This window comes from Electrophorus electricus, chromosome 4 (assembly GCF_041902795.1).
Source record: "Electrophorus electricus isolate QZ-2024a chromosome 4, ASM4190279v1, whole genome shotgun sequence".
Classification (NCBI taxonomy): domain Eukaryota; kingdom Metazoa; phylum Chordata; class Actinopteri; order Gymnotiformes; family Gymnotidae; genus Electrophorus; species Electrophorus electricus.
The window spans coordinates 31,518,953-31,538,635 of NC_137500.1; the positions used below are offsets into that span (position 1 = coordinate 31,518,953).

At 35.6% G+C, this 19,683-nt stretch overlaps 1 protein-coding gene across 29 annotated transcripts in view; it reads right to left on the reverse strand.

Annotated features, from left to right (window-relative positions):
• The window catches only part of ttn.2 (titin, tandem duplicate 2), a 162,119-nt gene that overhangs the window by 87,241 nt on the left and 55,195 nt on the right, over positions 1 to 19,683 (reverse strand). For 13 of the 29 annotated variants that reach the window (XM_081713292.1, XM_081713286.1, XM_081713282.1 and 10 more), the window contains 29 exons: positions 19,438 to 19,621; positions 18,654 to 18,737; positions 18,133 to 18,400; positions 17,772 to 18,032; positions 17,272 to 17,481; positions 17,112 to 17,189; positions 16,996 to 17,022; positions 16,786 to 16,842; positions 16,638 to 16,697; positions 16,265 to 16,315; positions 15,789 to 15,860; positions 15,229 to 15,300; positions 14,929 to 15,003; positions 14,607 to 14,657; positions 14,013 to 14,165; positions 13,690 to 13,806; positions 13,379 to 13,489; positions 12,780 to 12,893; positions 12,335 to 12,451; positions 11,260 to 12,036; positions 10,980 to 11,090; positions 7,616 to 7,732; positions 4,124 to 4,192; positions 3,881 to 3,931; positions 3,403 to 3,471; positions 2,845 to 2,919; positions 2,643 to 2,720; positions 2,076 to 2,120; positions 135 to 1,766 (listed from right to left, as the gene is read on the reverse strand). In XM_081713292.1, the coding sequence (XP_081569418.1) occupies positions 135 to 1,766; positions 2,076 to 2,120; positions 2,643 to 2,720; positions 2,845 to 2,919; positions 3,403 to 3,471; positions 3,881 to 3,931; positions 4,124 to 4,192; positions 7,616 to 7,732; positions 10,980 to 11,090; positions 11,260 to 12,036; positions 12,335 to 12,451; positions 12,780 to 12,893; positions 13,379 to 13,489; positions 13,690 to 13,806; positions 14,013 to 14,165; positions 14,607 to 14,657; positions 14,929 to 15,003; positions 15,229 to 15,300; positions 15,789 to 15,860; positions 16,265 to 16,315; positions 16,638 to 16,697; positions 16,786 to 16,842; positions 16,996 to 17,022; positions 17,112 to 17,189; positions 17,272 to 17,481; positions 17,772 to 18,032; positions 18,133 to 18,400; positions 18,654 to 18,737; positions 19,438 to 19,621 (5,186 nt within the window). The remainder of the gene's footprint in view (positions 1 to 134; positions 1,767 to 2,075; positions 2,121 to 2,642; positions 2,721 to 2,844; positions 2,920 to 3,402; positions 3,472 to 3,880; positions 3,932 to 4,123; positions 4,193 to 7,615; positions 7,733 to 10,979; positions 11,091 to 11,259; positions 12,037 to 12,334; positions 12,452 to 12,779; positions 12,894 to 13,378; positions 13,490 to 13,689; positions 13,807 to 14,012; positions 14,166 to 14,606; positions 14,658 to 14,928; positions 15,004 to 15,228; positions 15,301 to 15,788; positions 15,861 to 16,264; positions 16,316 to 16,637; positions 16,698 to 16,785; positions 16,843 to 16,995; positions 17,023 to 17,111; positions 17,190 to 17,271; positions 17,482 to 17,771; positions 18,033 to 18,132; positions 18,401 to 18,653; positions 18,738 to 19,437; positions 19,622 to 19,683) is intronic. The other 16 variants (XM_081713280.1, XM_081713277.1, XM_081713284.1 and 13 more) reach the window with 15 other exon arrangements.

The following is a 19,683-nucleotide window of genomic DNA, read 5'->3' on the forward strand; positions in this document are numbered from 1 at the left end:
AAGACAAGATTTAAAACTTTTTTAATCATGGACATGAAGATGGGTATGAAAATTATTCAGGTGACAAAAAGGATGAATTCCGGAGCAGGGGAAATAAGACATTCATTGGTGAGGAGCCATAGTCTCCTTCTCACCTCGTCTACCTCCTGGTATCCCTGGAGTCTCAAGTGCATCTTCTTCCAAATACTCTAAGTCTTCAGAGCCATAACTATCACGAGGAGCCAACTCCCATCCCCAGGTCTCCTCTTCTTCCTCATCTCCAACCTCAATCATCTCTTCTTCAAATACTTCTTCTTCCATTTGGGTTGAGATTTTTCTCATCTCTACAGCTGTAGGGGACAGCTCTTTAATTACAGGAGTCTCTCCTTTTCCTTTTATTGGAAGAGTTTCTTTGGTCTTTTCCTCCTTAGGTGAAACTTTCTTAGGTACCTTTTTCAGGGTAACAGCTTCAATTAAGTCTTTGGGCGATACCTTTTCAGGGAGTGGTTTCTTAGCCACAGCCACAGTTCCACTTGGTTTCCTCTCCACAGGAGCCACAGGAGTTAATTCAATTGGTTTTCCTTGGTCAACCTTGGGTGAAGGAGTCTTTTTGGGTTCTAAACCCTTTTTTGCCAGTTCAACAGGTTTAAGTACAATTTCTTCTTTCTTTTCAGGCTCCTTGGGTAAACTACCTTTTTTGGTTATTAGAGGCTTCTTCTCTTCCTGCTTTGGAGTCACATCCTTTTTCACAGGAGTTATTTTTTTGGGAATCTCCTTCTTTTCCTTTTCTTGAGGTACATGATCGGGTCTCTTATCAAACTCTTTGTCAGGTATTTTATGCTTTTCATCTTCTTTCACAGGAGCTTGTGGTTCTTTTATAATTCCATCCTTGGGCAGTTTACTTGGTGGTGATATTTTTATAGGCTTTCGTTCCTTGGGCTCAGGAGTCTCCTTTTCTGCAGGTGAGCCAGCTGAAGGCTTTTTTGCAAATGGCTTTAGCTGAACCTTCTCAGGCTCCTCATCTTTTTGGGGGATTCTCTTGCCTTTCCATGATGGTGTATCAGGTGTGTCCAGCATTTCACCTTTTTTATCTTTATCAACAGGTTTACATACAGCCTCATCTGGTTTCTTTTCCTGGAGTTTAGAAGGCTCCACTATTTTGGGAGGAACCTCTGGCTCTTTCGGAATATCTTCTTTCCGAGATCGTTCACCTTTCTCAAAACTAACAGGTTCTCTCTCCCTTCCAAAAGATATAGGTTCTCTCTCTTTTGATTCCTTTTTAGTGTCTTTTTCTGGTTCAAGCTCTGGTTTTCTAGGTTTTTCAAAAGGTTTTAACTTCACTGTTTCTGGTTCTTTTGTTTCAGATGGTAATTTCTTTACTTTCTTCAGAGCCAGGTCTGGCTCATCAGCTGTGCCCTGTTTTGGAATCTTGACTGTTTTCTTCAAATCAGGCTTTTCTTCCTTGTCTTCCTTTGGTTTCATCTTCTCTGGTTCTTGAGCATGTTTAACTGGCTCCTTTTTGTCCTTTTCAGGTCTTATTTCTTCAGGTTTCTTGATTCGTTCATATTTCTCAAAGTACATTTCAGCTTCATAAGAGTCAGTAATTAAAACCCCTGTGACTGCTTCAGCACAGACCTTTTCGCTTTCTTCATGCTTTTCTGGTGGAGGCTTATGAACTTTCTTCAGTTTCAACATTTCTTGTTCTTCCTCCTTGTCTTTGGATATCCTTTTAGTTGGCTTTAGAGTTGGCATTTCTAGTTTTTCTTCCTCCTTACTAAGAGGTTTCCCTTTAGATTTGAAAATTTAGCACATTACACAACAAACAAAGGCTACACATATACAATTAAAACACATCACACCAAACACAACAACATTTTGTCCACATTCCCTGACTTAACTAAATTACAAAAAGACAAACAACATAAACAAAGACCAAGAGGACATAATACAACAGAAGACAACACCACTATACAGAAAGCACAGTAACAACACATTAACTATCTAAAAGATTCAGTTTAAGCTGCATACTGCAAATCACAAACTTAGAGAATTTGAACATGATGTAAAGGATAGCATTCAGGACAGTGTTATCATACCTTTCTTTACAGGTGCAGGTGCTGCAACAGGTCCCTTTTCAGCATCTGATTTAAAAATATACCCACAAAAAAGTCAGACATAAATGAAAGTATTGTTCATTTTTAAAAATGGAGACAAATATGTATATTGCCTATAGTTGTATATATTAAGATTAGCTTTGATTGGTATTGAATGAAACAGATGGATGGATGGATGGATGGATGGATGGATGGATGGATGGATGGATGGATGGATGGATGGATGGATGGATGGATGGATGGATGGATGGATGGATGGATGGATGGATGGATGGATGGATGGATGGATGGATGGATGGATGGATAGAACTTCATTAAACTCTGGAAATTGCATTATAGTAGTGAGGTTAAAAAATGACACTCCGGAAGAAAGACAAGAAGAGGTATACTGGTCTCCTCTCACTGGAGGAAAATACATTTCATGTCAGTCCTTTGACATGACACTGGACTTAAGGGTTACTTACCCATAAGATATGTTTTACATGTAAGATAATGCAATATATGTAAATGTGCTTAATTTGAATTTTCAAGATACTCCTCTTTTAATACCTTGAATAAGCTGGCCAAGGGGTGTCTGCTCTTCTTTATGAGTGGCCTTTGGTAATATATGCTCCTCTGGTTTAAATTCTTCAAAGTAATTTCAAAGAGATGTCAAAGAATTGTCAGAGAAAGATCACAAGAATATCAAGTATAAGTTATTTGTTAAGCAAGGTAATCTAATGGGTTCCTGGACTTCTGCTTGGTCTGCTACCTTGTATAGGCAATGTTCTCTCATCCTTAGTCTTAATGATATGTTTATCTTCAGTCTTCTGACTCTTCTCTTTAACTTAAAAGAAACATTCAGTTTAAGATGCTTTCAGAATAATTATAGTGACATAAGAATATTTTAAACCTCTATCGAGGCTGCGCACATGCAGAAACAGGATATTTGCATTAAATTTAGTCTACTAAGAGTCACTCCAAAATGATGATTAATAAGGACATCTTCATCTGTGTAGCTGGTCAATATCACATTTAATATTGGATGACATGTATGAATTGGTGGGTCAAGTGGAGGTTCTGTGGTTGTAGCAGTCTATCCATATTTTGATATAAAGAGCAATCAAGAAGAACTTTCCAAGAAACAATCACACAAGCCAAGCATATGAGATATTTAAAACAACAGACAATTTAAGTAGAATTCAGTGTCTCAGATAAGGCTTAAACATGCATCACAGCAAACAACATCAATAACATAACTGACACAAATATTTAAGGGTAATAGATAAGTGGAGCATCACTATTGATACCAAAACAATATCACAACTACCTTCAACAGGAGAAATTTCCTTTTCTCGTGGCTTTACTGCAGGCTCTGGTAGTTCTTTTTTTCTTTCAACTGTGGGTTAAAACGGTGAGGATGGTTATGTTGATTAAGAGCCCATTAAGACCTAATTAAGACTCCATTAGTAGAATGAAAAGACAGACTAGTCTACATGGCCATTTCATGGACATGCTTCTGTCAGTCATTTATACAGATATAATTGTACACAACATAGTATATACAGACTACACACACACACACACACACACACACACACACACACATATATATATATATATATATATATATATATATATATATATATATATATATATATATATATATACAAGGAAAGGTACATAAAAGACATGGGTACAGCTTTTTATAAAGTAAAGAATCAATGGTAATAAGCAATCATGACAGACAATATTTACATATACAGCATTAAGAACATATAAGAGTCAGTACAGACATGTAAAAGTACCTTCAATTGGAGAGATTTTCTCTGCAGGTACTGGAGATGGTTTCTTTTCAACTGTTGAAAAGCATGGCCACGTTATAAGGTCATACATTTGAAAAGATTTTAAACTATAGCATATAGCACAGCAAAAGGCATGCAAGCAAATACACAGATAGAAGACCAAAAGGAAGCACACAAAACATCAAAACATATATCAACAGAAAAGAGGAAATTATAAGAAAAATAATATTAACAGTATTTTTGTACCTTTGGGAGCAACTTCCTTTTTTTTCTCAGGTGCCTTTTCTGGGAGAGGCTTCTTCTCTGCTTCAGGCACTTAAGAATGTTGCACATATAATGTTAGACATTTGCACTTTCTTTAAATGTATACATTAGTTTATGAATCCCCTGGCTGTTCTAGCATATAGAATGTCACACGAATAAAGTGAATGACAACATACAGACATTAAAAGGAACACACATTCTGGCACTTGAGAACAAAGAGTGCTAAGTTTTGCATTCAAGTGGCACAACTCGCCACAAAAAAGAGAAAATTTAAAAAGTGCATGAACCATGGTTGAGTCACACTGAAAAAACGAAAGTACAAAGTCAGATATACAAGAGGTGGGTGCGATACCCAAAACTGCTGCATGGTTTTAAGAGTGCATAAGAGGTGTTATAAGAGTGTTTAATACAAAAAGCACACCAGAGCATACCTTTCAATATGGGTGCTATAGGAAGAGTAGTGAGTTGTGGTATAAGATCCTTCTTTGATGAATGCTTCCCATTTAAAGCCATTTCTTTCCTGTCCAAAGAGTGTCCCTCATAGCCATGAGCAAGCTTTTGATGGTATGGATATTGCTGTGTTTGTTGGAATGTGGCATCTTCAGATACATCCTTGAGTGCCTGAAGTGGCATCCAAGGTTTACTGGAGGAATCTTCCTTGACATCATTAGTTTTGCCTTTAACAGTTTTAGATATTTCTCTGGTTTCATGTGAGGGAATAATTTCTTCTGTTGATGTTAGAGAACTTACTGCTACTGTTTGCAATGGTACTTCTTCAATATAAAGACTCCTGTCTTTTAGGTCGTCTGTAGAATGAGAAGATTTTTTTATGTATAATCTTCTTAGCAGACCTTACAGTATAGTCATGTGTAAATATTTTTTATCTCAATTTAATAAGACTCCTGGAACAACAATGACACACATTTAGTCTATTTCAGGCTCTGTTTCTGTTTAGGGTGTTAAATCTCAATAATACAACTTTCTGTAATAATTATCAAAATGTTGGGTATGACTGAGATACCTAGATTTTAATATTCTGATTATAGTTTTGTTCCTGTAGGGATATAGTGTTGTTTATTCTGATGAAAGATGCTTTCAGAGGAACAAGAAGCTTCACTGATTATTACTTTCTATTGCTGTGTTTTCTAATCCAATTTTTTTAGTTTTCACAAACTTGTCAATGAGGGTATTATCTACATGTTTAGGTGAAAAATGCACTTTGTAAGGAAATCTCTGTTTCTTCAATAAAAATCTAATACTTTTTTCCTCTGGAGAAGAAATACTGTGGAACCACAGTCTTATTTATTGGATTCAGTTTTAGACATGAAAATTAATACTCTCCTTAGGTGTTGTTTTTCTTATTTTCACTATAAGATAATAAAGATTGGTCTGAATATCTGAGTACTGAACTTCTGTGATCTCTTTTAAGGAATAATTTTGTCATTTTGATGGTTATATATTCCTTTCTTGACACTTGCACAGTTTCAGTTATTGAACCCTCTTCTAAAGGTTCTGTTAAAATAACTGCTACTTTTCCTATTGTTATGCTCTTTTATTCATGTTTTTTAATCATTGATTAAATATTCTACATAGAACTAAGTCCCTTTGTGGTATTCGAGATTCATCAATGTCCACAATGCATATTCCCTCACAAGAAATCTTCTAGATATGTTGATCTTTAAAAGGAACTTTTTTTCAATATAATTGAAGTGAATGGAAAAATTATGTGAAATCTCTAAAGTTTAGCTTGCACTTTCACTCTGAGATACATGAGATATAAGATATAAGTAGTACGAATATGTAGTAGCAGAAAAAATAAAGAGGTTTGTGAAATATAATATTTAAAAATGTTTAAGACCTTACACTGCACATAGTTGTGCTACAGTCCAGAAATTAGTTTATGATCAAAGTCAAAATTCCTGTTGTTCCCCATAATGCATACTCTTTTTCATACCATATTACTAAAAGATACAGCAATATTTGTGTTAAATAACATATTTCACCAGTGGGGACATTTGCATGAAGCATAAGAAATGACAAGGCATAAGAGCAAAGAATGACAGTTAAAAGAGGATACAAAAAGATGAAGGACATTTAAGATTATGTACCTTCAGCTTGGTCATCCACCTTTGGTGGGACAAAACTTGCAACAAGTTTTCTTGCCAACTCTTCTTCTGTAGGTTCCAGATAAACTTAAAACATTACATTTACATTAGGTTGAATCTTAAGAAAGGTGTATAGGAAAGTAATATTGATTTAGATTTAAGAATTCACTCTAGCGAGTGAAAAGACTATGTGAAGTGGGAGCGATAAAGAATTTTAAGAAATATAATGTAAGTATTATTTAATAACTATTGCTATTGTACCTTCTGCAGGAGTCCTTTTGTAGGAAAGTTCTTGTTTGTTTTCCTTTGTAGGACTAGCATATTTGTGAGGCTCATAATCATCTTTCTTTTCAAGTAGGATGTGCTCCTCCACTCTTGTTTTATGCAGAGGAATTTTTAACTTTTTCTGCAGCAGTTCTTCTTCTTCAGACATTTCCGCAACATCCTTCTTCTGACACAAAATATCTGCCCTTTTCTCTAATTTAGGTACCACAGCTACCTCTTTCTTCTGTGACACTATTTCTTCTTTCTTTGAAGTTGTAAGATAAATATCTTCCTTTTTTTCTGTTTTAGGTACAGGAGTTACCTTCAGCTGTTGAGGTGCCATTTCTTCTTCTTTAGAAGGTATAACTAATTGTACTTTTTTATGTAGAATATCTACCTTTTCTTCTATTTCAGGCACTGGTGCTACCTCCATCTGTTCTTTCGTAGGTGAAACAACTTCCCACCTTTCATTACTAATTTCTTCTTTTTCTAGTTTAGGCACAGGGGAATGTTTTTCAGAAACTTCAGTAACTTCTCTCTTTATTGGTGCCTCATTTTTACATTCTGCTGTAGGTAAAGGACTCATGTCTTTGCTTCTTAAAATAATTTTACTTTTAGCAAAAGAAATATCTGCTTCTGTCTTTTTGAGGATGTCCAGATTTTTCTCATTTTTGACAGCAGGAGTGATCTTTTTCCTCTGAGTAATTCCCTCTTGTTTGACATCTTTTTTGGGACTAACAATTTCTGTCTGTCTTTTATGGCCATCTACCTTTGGGACAGGAACAAAGTCTTTCCAGTACAATCCTGTCTCTTCTTTCACTTCCTTTTTCTGTGTAGGTAAATTTGAAGGGATTTCGAGCTTCTTGGAAGGCTCTTGGCCTTTGAAAGGATATTCAAGTTAAAGACAATGCTTCAGATTGCACTGATTTGAGTTTGCTCAACACAAATTCAGTATAAGAAACAAGAAACACAGGACAAAGACCCACTGTGAGATCAAGATCTCTGCATCTTAAGGCATGTGGGTGAAAAGAGGACAACTAGAGGACAAAATCAACACATACACATGCACGTAAGAATACCAGACATGAAAATCAAAAATTAATACCTTTTTGATGGACTACTTCCATAGGAACCAAAGAGACCTGTTCTGCTTCTGGTTTAGTTGGCACCATCCTTGGTGGTTTTGGCTGAGTTGGTTTTTGTTTCTTTTCCTCCACATGAGCTTAAAAAACATTTTATTTTCTATTAGGTGCAATCTCAACAAAGGTGTCAATAAAGATATGCATAATTAAGATGTCACTCTAGCGAGTGAAAAGAATTTTAGATTGTTGGAAGAGGGAACCGTGAGAGACTGACATACTTATACATGATTAAGAACACTTAGAAACGACACATAAGATGAAATAGAAAAAGGCTGCTATTTAAAGAGTTCATTTTAAGAAAAAAATCAAAGACATTAATTCATGTGTACTTCCATTGTACCTTTTGTAGGAGTAACATCTTCTTTAGGGGTAATGCCTTCTACATCTTGATTTGATGTAACAAGAGTAATCTCTTTCTTAAGTGGCACCGAATCATCTTTTGTCAAGAGAGGAGCAACTTTCTTTTTAATTAGAACATCTTTTTCCACTTTGGGTTCAAGCACTGGAACTGTCAATTTTCTCTGTGGCATAAACTGTTCTGTTTCAAAAGTAACAATACCCTTATACTCAGAAACATCATCTCCCCTTTCCTCTATTTTAGTCACAGCTGTTACATGGGTCATTTGAGACACGATTTCTTTTTCCTTTGAAGTTAAAAGACATTCTTTTTTCTCTGGTAAAATATCTTCCTTCTCTTCGATTTTATGTACAGGTACTTTCTTCAGCTTTTGGGGTGCTATTTGTTCTTCTTTAGAAATGAAAACCAATTCCTCTTTCTTGTGCATAATTGCCTTTTCTTCTATTTTAGGCACAGATGTTATCTCAATTTGTTCTTTTTTAGGTGAAACAACTTCCAACTTTTTAGACCTCATTTGCTCTTTCTCCAATTTAGGCACAGGAGAAACTTGCTTCTTTGATGGCAAAATCTCTCCTTTCTTAGCAACATCAACAGCTTCCCTCTTTTTGAGTGGTGCCTCATCTTTATACTCTTCTTTGATTGTGGGAGTTACATCTGTCTTATGAAAAACTCTTTCTTCTTTTTTAAGAGAAACATCATCTTCCCTTTCCTCTATTTTACTCACAGCTGTTACATGGGTCATCTGAGACATGATTTCTTCTTCCTTTGAAGTTAAAAGACATTCTTTTTTCTCTGGTAAAATATCTTCCTTCTCTTCGATTTTATGTACAGGTACTTTCTTCAGCTTTTGGGGTGTTATTTGTTCTTCATCAGAAATTAAAACCAGTTCCTCTTTCTTGTGCATAATTGCCTTTTCTTCTATTTTAGGCACAGATGTTATCTCAATTTGTTCTTTTTTAGGTGAAACAACGTCCAACTTTTTAGACCTCATTTGCTCTTTCTCCAATTTAGGCACAGGAGAAACTTGCTTCTTTGATGGCAAAATCTCTCCTTTCTTAGCAACATCAACAGCTTCCCTCTTTTTGAGTGGTGCCTCATCTTTATACTCTTCTTTGATTGTGGGAGTTACATTTTTCTTATGAAGAATTCTTTCTTCTTTTTTAAGAGAAACATCATCTCCGCTTTCCTCTATTTTACTCACAGCTGTTACATGGGTCATCTGAGACATGATTTCTTCTTCCTTTGAAGTTAAAAGACATTCTTTTTTCTTTGGTAAAATATCTTCCTTCTCTTCGATTTTATGTACAGGTACTTTCTTCAGCTTTTGGGGTGCTATTTGTTCTTCATCGGAAATTAAAACCAGTTCCTCTTTCATGTGCATAATTGCCTTTTCTTCTATTTTAGGCACAGATGTTATCTCAATTTGTTCTTTTTTAGGTGAAACAACTTCCAACTTTTTAGACCTCATTTGCTCTTTCTCCAATTTAGGCACAGGAGAAACTTGCTTCTTTGATGGCAAAATCTCTCCTTTTTTAGCAACATCAACAGCTTCCCTCTTTTTGAGTGGAGCCTCATCTTTATACTCTTCTTTGATTGTGGGAGTTACATCTGTCTTATGAAGAATTCTTTCTTCTTTTTTAAGAGAAACATCATCTCCGCTTTCCTCTATTTTACTCACAGCTGTTACATGGGTCATTTGAGGCATGATTTCTTCTTCCTTTGAAGTTAAAAGACATTCTTTTTTCTCTGGTAAAATATCTTCCTTCTCTTCGATTTTATGTACAAGTACTTTCTTCAGCTTTTGGGGTGCTATTTGTTCTTCATCAGAAATTAAAACCAGTTCCTCTTTCTTGTGCATAATTGCCTTGTCTTCTATTTTAGGCACAGATGTTATCTCAATTTGTTCTTTTTTAGGTGAAACAACTTCCAACTTTTTAGATCTCATTTGCTCTTTCTCCAATTTAGGCACAGGAGAAACTTGCTTCTTTGATGGCAAAATCTCTCCTTTCTTAGCAACATCAACAGCTTCCCTCTTTTTGGGAGGTGCCTCAACTTTATATTCTCCTTTGGTTGTGGGAGTTATGTCTGTCTTATGAAGAAATTTTTCTTCTTTTTTAAGAGAAACATCATCTCCCCTTTCCTCTATTTTAGTTTCTTCTTTTGTAGTTAAAAGACATTCTTTTGTCTCCAGTAAAATATCTTCCTTCTCTTCGAATTTATGTACAGGTACTTTTTTCAGCTTTTGGGGTGCTATTTGTTCTTCTTTAGAAATTAAAACCAGTTCCTCTTTCTTATGCATAATTGCCTTTTCTTCTATTTTAGGCACAGATGTTATCTCAATTTGTTCTTTTTTAGGTGAAATAACTTCCAACTTTTTAGACCTCATTTGCTCTTTTTCCAATTTAGGCACAGCACAAACTTGCTTCTTTTTTGGCAAAATCTCTCCTTTTTTAGCAACATCAACAACTTCCCTCTTTTTGGGAGGTGCCTCATCTTTATACTCTCCTTTGGTTGTTGGAGTTACATCTGTCTTATAAAGAATTTTTTCTTTTTTAAGAGAAACATCTACTTCAGACTCTATGAATATGTCATTTTTAGGAGGAATAGTTTCTCCACCATGTCTGTCTTCTTTGTCTTCTACATTTGAGATAGGGGCAATGTCTTTCCTAAATAATCTCATTTCTTCTTTCATTTCCACTTTATGTACAGGTTTATATAAAGGAACTTCAAGCTTCTTGGAAGATTCTTGTACTTTGAAAGAACATTCAAGTTAAAGACAATGCTTCAGATTGCTTCAGTTTTAAGAGTTTAGTTAACACAAAATTAGCATAAAGAAAAATAAACACAAATCAGAAAGACAACAAAAAGCCACTTTCAGACAAAGGTCTTTTCTGAAGAGCGTGGCTGGCAAGAGGACAACACAGGCGCATGCACACAAGAATATCTAATGATAGAAAAGCACAGAATACCTTTTGGAGGGGCTACTTCTTTAGGTACAACTGAGACCTTTTCTGGTTCTGTTGGCATGGCCCTTGGTGGTTCTGGTCGAGTTGGTTTTGGTGTCTCCTCCTCCACATGAGCTTAAAAATGACAATTTTTTTTAAAATTCAAGTTTAAAGGCTACACATCACAATAATTACAGTGGCAATGAAGCTACGCTTCCAAACCAGAAGCTAGACAAACACAAAACACATTAGGACACTAAACATTTCAGGAAAGATTAATATAACACTTGGAGACAAATAATACCTTTTGCTGGAGGTGACTCAGTTTTCCTTGATGCAGGTTTCAGTTCTGGTTCATGTTTAGATTCAGGCTTGACCAATGTACACTCAGGCTTGACCTCAAGTTTAGGTTCAGGTTTAAGCATAGGCTTAACTTCAGGTTTAGGCACAGGCTTAACCTCAGGTTTAGGCTCAGGTTTAACCTCAGGTTTAGGTTCAGACTTGACCAACTTTCGCTCAGGCTTGACCTCAAGTTTAATTTCAGGTTTAACCTCAGGTTTAAGCACAGGCATAACCTCAGGTTTAGGTTCAGGTTTGACCTCAGGTTTAGGTTCAGGCTTAACCTCAAATTTAAGTTCAGCTTTGACCTCAGGTTTAGGCACTGGTTTGACCTCAGGTTTAGGTTCAGCCTTGACCTCAGGTTTAGGGACAGGTTTGATCTCAGGTTTAGGCTCTGGTTTGACCTCAGGTTTAGGTTCTGGTTTGAACTCAGGTTTAGGTTCAGCCTTGACCTCAGGTTTAGGGACAGGTTTGATCTCAGGTTTAGGTTCTGGTTTGACCTCAGTTATAAGCACAGGTTTTACCTCAGGTTTAAATACTAGCCTGGCATCCAGCATGAGCTCTTTGGGATCAACTGATAAAAATTCAGGCTTTAGTTTTTGAGGTGCAGGACTTTCTTCTTTTTTAAGAGAAGGGTCATCTTCCTTTTTCTTCTTGCGAACTTCAGTTTGTTTGTCATCAATTTTAGTAGGAAGAGCATCTGTCTTTTTCAGAACCTCTGGCTTCTTGGAAGGTTCTTGTACTTTGAAAGAACATTCAAGTGAAGGACAATGCTTTAAATTGCACTGTTTGAAGAGGTTTCAAAACACAAATCAAAGAATATTATTTTTCACAAATAAATTAAGTCTTATTTAGTTTCAAATATACATAAAACACAAGACAAAGACAATAACGTCAAAAAGCGCCACTTAAAGATCATGGTTTCCCCATAAGAGCGTGGCTGATAAAAAATAAAATAAAATCAACAGCCATTAAATCAACATGGATACGTAAATGAGGACATCCACTCACATGAATATCATATCAATATCAATTAATACCTTTTGGAGGGGTTACTTCCTTAGGAACCAAAATGACTTGTTCTGGTTCTGGTTTGGTTGGTACTGCCTTTGGTAGCTCTGGTTCAGTCGGTTTAGCTTTCCTGGCCTCCACAGGAACTTAAAGGAACATTCATTTTCTTCTTAATTCACAATTCAAGTCTTACTTAAAGAAACAGACACATTAACAAAAAAGATCCACTTCCAAATTGGAAGCTAGACAAGCTAGACATTAATTTTGGACTTAATTCACACTTTAAGAGTAATTTAGCAAGGACTAAAAGGACTAAAAGATTCAAAGGACTAAAACATTAAGACAACAAAAACAACAGTGTAGGCACAGTGACGACGAAGATGCACTTTAAATTGGAAGATAGACAAACGCAACACTATGTACTGAAAAGCACATCCAAATCCTTTCACTCACATGAATATCCTAAATAAGTACCTTTTTGTGGAGCTTCCTTAGGAACCACAATGACTTGTTCTGGTACTGGTTTGCTTGGTACTGCCCTTGGTGGCTCTGGTTCAGCTGGTTTAAGTTTCTTAGCCTCCATGGGAACTTTAAAGAATATTCATTTTTCTTTAAATTTACAATTTTAAGACAACCAAAAAACCAAAGAATAAGACAAAAAAGAGACAACAAACCAGAAACCCCAGACATACAAACAAAAAATTTCACTTCCAGATTGGAAGCTAAATAAACATGCTACACGATACAGACATAAAATACACAGAAACCATTCTTCTTACACAAATACCATAAACTAACACCAATTATTTGCTGGATTTGGTTTGGTTTGTGCTGCATTTGGTGGCCCTGGATCAGTGTGTCAGTTTCTTGACCTCCACAGGAACTTTAAAGTTGATCAGTTTTGCTCTTAATTCACATTTCAAGACTTACTTAACAAAGAAAACTACTAAGACAAAAATAACAAACACAACAAAGCAAATGCAGTGACAAAAAAGATCGACAACCATGTTGCACAATACAAACAGAAAGCTAACACAAAGACATCCATTTACATGAATACCATGAACCAATACCTTTTTGAGGAGTTACTTCCTTAGGAACCGCAATGACCTGTTCTGGTTTGCTTGGAACTGCCCTTGGTGGCTCTGGTTCAGTCAGTTTAGCTTTCTTGGCCTCCACAGGAACTTAAAGGAACATTTGATTTTGTTCTTAATTTACAATTTTAACAAAGAAAAGATTAATACAAAAAGGACTAATACAACAAAGCAGGCTCAGTGACAAAGAAGATCTACTTCCAGATTGGAAGTTAAACAAACAAACAGAACCATGCAGATTAAACGCAGACATACAGACATCCACTAACATGAACATCATTAAGCAATACCTTTTAGTGGAGTTACTTCCTTAGGAGCCACAATGGCCTGTTCTGGTTCTGGTTTGGTTGGTACTGCCTTTGGTGGCTCTGGTTGAATAGTTTTAGGTTTCATGGCCTCCACAGGAACTTAAAAGAACATTCATTTTCTTCTTAATTCACAATTCAAGTCTTACTTAAAAAAAACAGACACATTGACAAGGAAGATCCGCTTCCAAATCAGAAGCTAGACAAACATGTAGCACCATACAGACTGAAGGAACAGAAAAAAAAAGATTTTAAACATTTTATCATGAGAATTAAAGACAATGGTTAGTTTGAGAGACAAACACTACCTTCAGGTGGAGGTATAGGCTTCAGTTCAGGCTGTGGTTCTGGCTTGGCTTCTGCAGTAGGCTTAGGTTTGGCCTCTGGTTTGGGTTCAGCTACTGATGCAGGTTTAGGTGGTGGCACCCGTGGTTTAGGCTCTGGAACCACAGATTCTGGAACTTTTTTCCCAAATAATACAATATGTATTGGTGTTAGCAATAAAAAAAAAGTAGACAAAGATGAGACTCTGACGAGCAGTTTTAACACTGAAGGACAACATCATAGTGATACAATTTTAGAGCTAAACAACACTGGGTGGAACACATATAAGATGCTTTAAGAAATGAAAAAAACTAAGGCCAAAACAAGTACAACAATGTACACCGGACAATTATAACTTAAAATAGGGAAAGATATGGGACAGATACATACAGTACTATAAGAGGTGAAGATGATTATCACAAATAGACAAAAATTTAAATAGCTTTGTTAAAGCATATACAACACAATTATGTCACATTTTAACATACAGACAATAAAGAACACAGAGTAGGGCAAAATCAATAAGAAAAAATGTACTTCAGACTACTAAAACATAAAATGATTAAGAGACAAAATACCTTTAATAGGAGTGACTGGAGTTGGCTGAGGAGTAGGTACCTCTTCACGTTCTTTTAAAATATCAAAAGTAGGGATTAACAAAAAGACAAAACATTAACAATAAGATTGACATAAAGAGCTCTTAGATGGACATTTCTACACCTTTTCAAACAAAGATGACAGATTTTCAAACAAAGATGACATAAGATGGGGACATAAATAAACTATAAATCATACACATTTCAACAAATCCCACACTGAACAAATATTAATTATTAGCTAGCAAAACTGACACAACACCATAAAAGCAATACCATAGACAATTAGCATTCACAACTGTACCTTCTGGTGTGGGACGTTCTTTTGGTTCTTCCACCTTTACTGGTATGATTATTTCCTCCACATATTTCTTGGCTTCTGGTATTTAAAATATTTCATCCACATTTTTTTATTATTAGCTATTAAGTGTTTACATGGTCACTGACATGACCACAACAAAATATTAACATATAACATTAGGTACAAGAAAAGGTTTACATATTTACATGTTTACCTGAGACAACTGGACAAAAGATAAATAGAAAGAAAAATAGTACTATATACAATGACAGATCACACAGCACAACATAGAGACAAGTATACCTTTAGGTGGTATTAATTCCTTCTCCTCTACCGGTTTAGGTGTCTCCTCTGATTCCATTACAGCTTCAGGAACTTAGAGAACAGTTAAAATATTAGGTCAAAACTGCAAGCTTTGGCTTTCAGAGCAATCATACATTAGCACTGTTGAAGAATTAGGAAACACCACAATGATGGTTTTGAACATTGACAAGTTCTACAGACAGTGCAGACACAGAATACATATAACAAATTACATACAAATAAATTACATAAAAATTAGAGAAGTTAAATGTGGTCCTTCCAAATACACAAAAAGTGGGACAGTACTGCACATATTCAAACATAACATTTACATTTGCACATTTTTACACAGAATGATGTGAAATATCTAAATTCATTACATTTGCAACAAAGGTAGCAGTAAACTTTTTTGCAGTAAACTTTGGCATGACATGACATTCTCAAAATGCTTAACTAAAAATGAGAAGTAATAAATGACATACAGATACAATAAACATGACATTAACATATTTGCCAACATGAAGCAGAAAGCCGCTGCAGCCAGCGTTCTACTTATTTACCTTTGGCTGGAACTTCCTCTCTCATTCCAAGTGCTTTTCTCTCAATCATCTCTTCCACAGGAATTCTTAGTGCTGATGAAACAGAGAAAGCATTTAATATAGTAGACTATCACTAGTGATCTGGATGTGAACTTTGACAAATGGTGGGATAACAATAAGACACCCATGACAATGACAGTTACAAATGTATAACACATGGATGACATGTAGACATACAATGTAGGAGAATACATATACTAAGAAACACATTTCAAGTAATTAGTATGACACATAAAAAGACAAACAAATAGCTAGTAAATAATTTTTTTTTTAAACTCAAGACATAAACGATGTTAATGCTACAAACAATAAGATTTCCAGGGAGCAACCAGGTAAAACACATAAAAAATAAGATGTTTTATGCGGAAAAAAGAAAGATGGTTAGTTTGCTTGTGACTTAAAATGAACGAACCAGAATGAAAATCTCTCAGTAATACCTGCCACAGAGATTTCCTCTACTACCTTTTCTTCTCTCCTGATCTCATACTCTGGTGAAGGATAACAATTATTTACGAATGTACAAAACATAAATTATGTAAATCTTCTAATTTAATATTGTTGTTATTAAATTTTGTTTCAATTTCATTAATGTTTTTAAATATACTGTTTAGTTGTTTTTAAATGAAGTGTAGATGATGAAGAACAAGTTTTCATGAATTGCTGCAAGCGAGGTTAATTATCTCATTTGAAGTTTTGGAAGAATGAATGGAGGGTTAAAAGATAATGGTGATTATTATTGTTAACACCAATGTGTCCTTAGGTAATTTTAGTGAGGATAAGATGAAGAGTTAGTGTTTATGTTTTACATACGTGCTATACCTTGTACTTCCATTTTTTCTTCATAATGATAGTATTCAGCAGAGGATTCAGCTTTCAAAAATAAATAAATTAGTGAGTGTTTTGCTATCAGAAGTTTAGACTTTTTAGAGCTAGATTTACATTTAAGTCCCTTTCTTACCTTCAATGGTAAATGCAGATGGTGCTTCAGGGACTTGTATTGATGAATCGGGGATTTCTGAAGCATTTTAATTGAATTTTTAGCACAAATTTCTATAATGAATCCTTAAACTTTTAGGTGTAGTATATTAATTTTAATATTTACAAAGAAATTAAGTGCACGCTTATTATTTCATTGTTAATAAAGGTTCCTTTGAATTAAAATACTTACCATAAGGCACCCTTCCTAAATCAATTTCTGCGAAAGGAGGTACAGTGAAATAGTGTTATGAATGTAATCGCACTGGAATACACACTTTACGTAAATACTAACAGGTAGGTACAAACCTTTCCCTGACAAGTAAAGCTCTGCTGTACTTTTTGCTTCACCTCGGGGCTCCAATCTGACAATCACTGAATATACGCCTAAAGAATTGTTTATCAGATTAGTTGAGTTCGATTTTTAAATGAGAAGAATAAGAATATATAAATCACATAGACGGCAAACCTTCATCATCAGAGGTTACATTGCGGATGATCATAAAGTGTCGTCGCCCTTCACTTCTGAATGTATACTTTGGGCTCTCTTTGAGCTCCCATGTGTCTTTGTACCATGTTACGACTGCATTGTCGAAAGACACTTCGCATTCAAAAGTAGCGGACTGGCGTTCCCGGACCACAATGTTCTGGATGCGTTTAGTAAAATGTATTTGCTCCGCTAAAGAGAGATAACGCAAGGTTGATGGTTAGGGACTAAACCTCTGCTGCTTGACTTAATGAATTCATAGATATCAATCAAAATTTCAATTTGATTCAAAATTTCATTTTTCTATAACTAATTGAATGATTGATTATTTAAGATGTTTATATTTTTCAAAGATTCAAAGGTTCAAAGATTCAAGAAAAAATGTCCAGAAAGATGAAGTAGACTTCCCAGATGAAGATGGAAGAGGTTAGTAGATGGTCTAATTTATATATAAATGGTGAGTCTGACAAATCCATACACACCTTCGACCCAAAGATGTGCAGTTGTTTCAAGGTTTTTATATTTGCAGGTATATTCTCCTTGGTCTTCAGGCCTAACATCTTTGATTGAGAGCTTCTGAGTGTAATTGGCCACAGTGAATGTGTATCTGCCATGAGGTTCTAAAAGCTTTCCATTTCTAAACCACTGCGTCTTTGCATTAGGTATGGAGAACTGGCATGTCAATGCACAGGTCTCGCCTTCCTTACCAGCTACATCTTCCATGTGCTGCTCCACTTCACCTTCTGCAAAAAGAGAGTTACCATATACCATTAGTCATTTAAAGCCTAAGAAGACTTTAAACTTTAAGAAGACTAAAGGACATATAGAAGCTACAATACATACCCAACACTGTTAGTTTGGCACTGGAGATATGGGGTCCACATACAATTCGATAACTTCCTTCATCTCGGGACTGGCAGTTCTTGATCTTCAATATATGGTGGTCACCAACAATGTTGATTTCATATTTATCACTTGTGTCGAGTTTCTGGGTCCCTTTGTACCAGGATAGTGTAATTTCTGGGTAGTTGATTTTGATTTCACATTCAAACACAGCCTCCTTATTGGCAACTGTGGTCTGGTCCGTGATGTCATTAATCAGTGTTACAGGCTGCACATAAAACATACCAGCATATGAAGATTATCCAAAAGGTAAAAAATATATTCAAGAAGGTGAAGATAATTTAATGAAGCAAATAGCAAATGTGTTTACATTATGTAAAATACCTTCAATGATGTTATTGCCAACCTAAGCAGATTTAGTGCATATTATATATCTAAGCCTTTTCTCATAATATTCCAAACACACTAGCTGCAAATACAACTGGTGCTACATAAAATGTGATGTAAATATATTTTCTCACCTCAGTCTGTTCCATTCTCTTCTGCAAATCAGCCACAAGTTTGGACAAATCCTCTTCTGAATCACGACCTGTACGATCCACTTCCTAATAAAAACAGAATCAAGAATCAAAATGGAAGATAGGACTGCACAATAATGCACTGCTGTGCTTTCTATGGTCTGTGCAGAAGCCAGTGTCCTGACCAGAGTTCCTGGATAAGCAGTATTCAACACCAAGCTAACACTTAATGCTAGACAGCTCAGGGACGCTTTCTTTCCACAAGCCATCAGACTGTTGATTGATCAGAAGTACTCTAGCATGGCCTGTACTCTCACATATCTACATTCACATGAGCAGTGCCTCCCTCTCCACCATATGATCCCCATTACTCTTCATTATACAGAAATGTCATGTAAAATAGCTCAGACAATAACATAGAATTTCAAATAACATTACTGCCACCCCACTCATTGTGCACTGTCTCACAGTGTCTACTCAGGGTTTGTTTTGCAGTGGTGTAGAGTATGTGTGATGAATGCATGACTTGTGCAAATGTGTATGAACAATGTGTAAATATCTGTACCCTTCTACCCTTTTATACTTTAGCATATCTGTATACATCTTCCTGCTTTTTCTCCCCATAGAATATGTGCATAGCATATTCACATGCATATTTTGTAAAAATACTGCCAGACTGTAAGGGGTAAGAAATTATGTGACTCACTTTACTCCTATGTCAGTGCGATGTGACAATAAAACTGATTTGATTTGATTGAGGCGGATTTACAACACATGTACATCTCACCGGTCTTCCATATTGTTCTTCTTTCTCTTTCTTCAGGAACTCAATGGCTTGGAGAAGACCACGGTAGTCTGTGATACCGTACATGCGAGCATATTTCTCATACTCTTTGGGATCCACATTTCTGAGCAGTTCAATAATGTCAATATCCTTGTCCTCTTTAGGGCTTTTCTGTTTTGAAGGGGTTCTAAAGAAAACAAAAATACATTTTTGATGTCTTGTTCTATTCTGTAACTACAGCTTCAAACT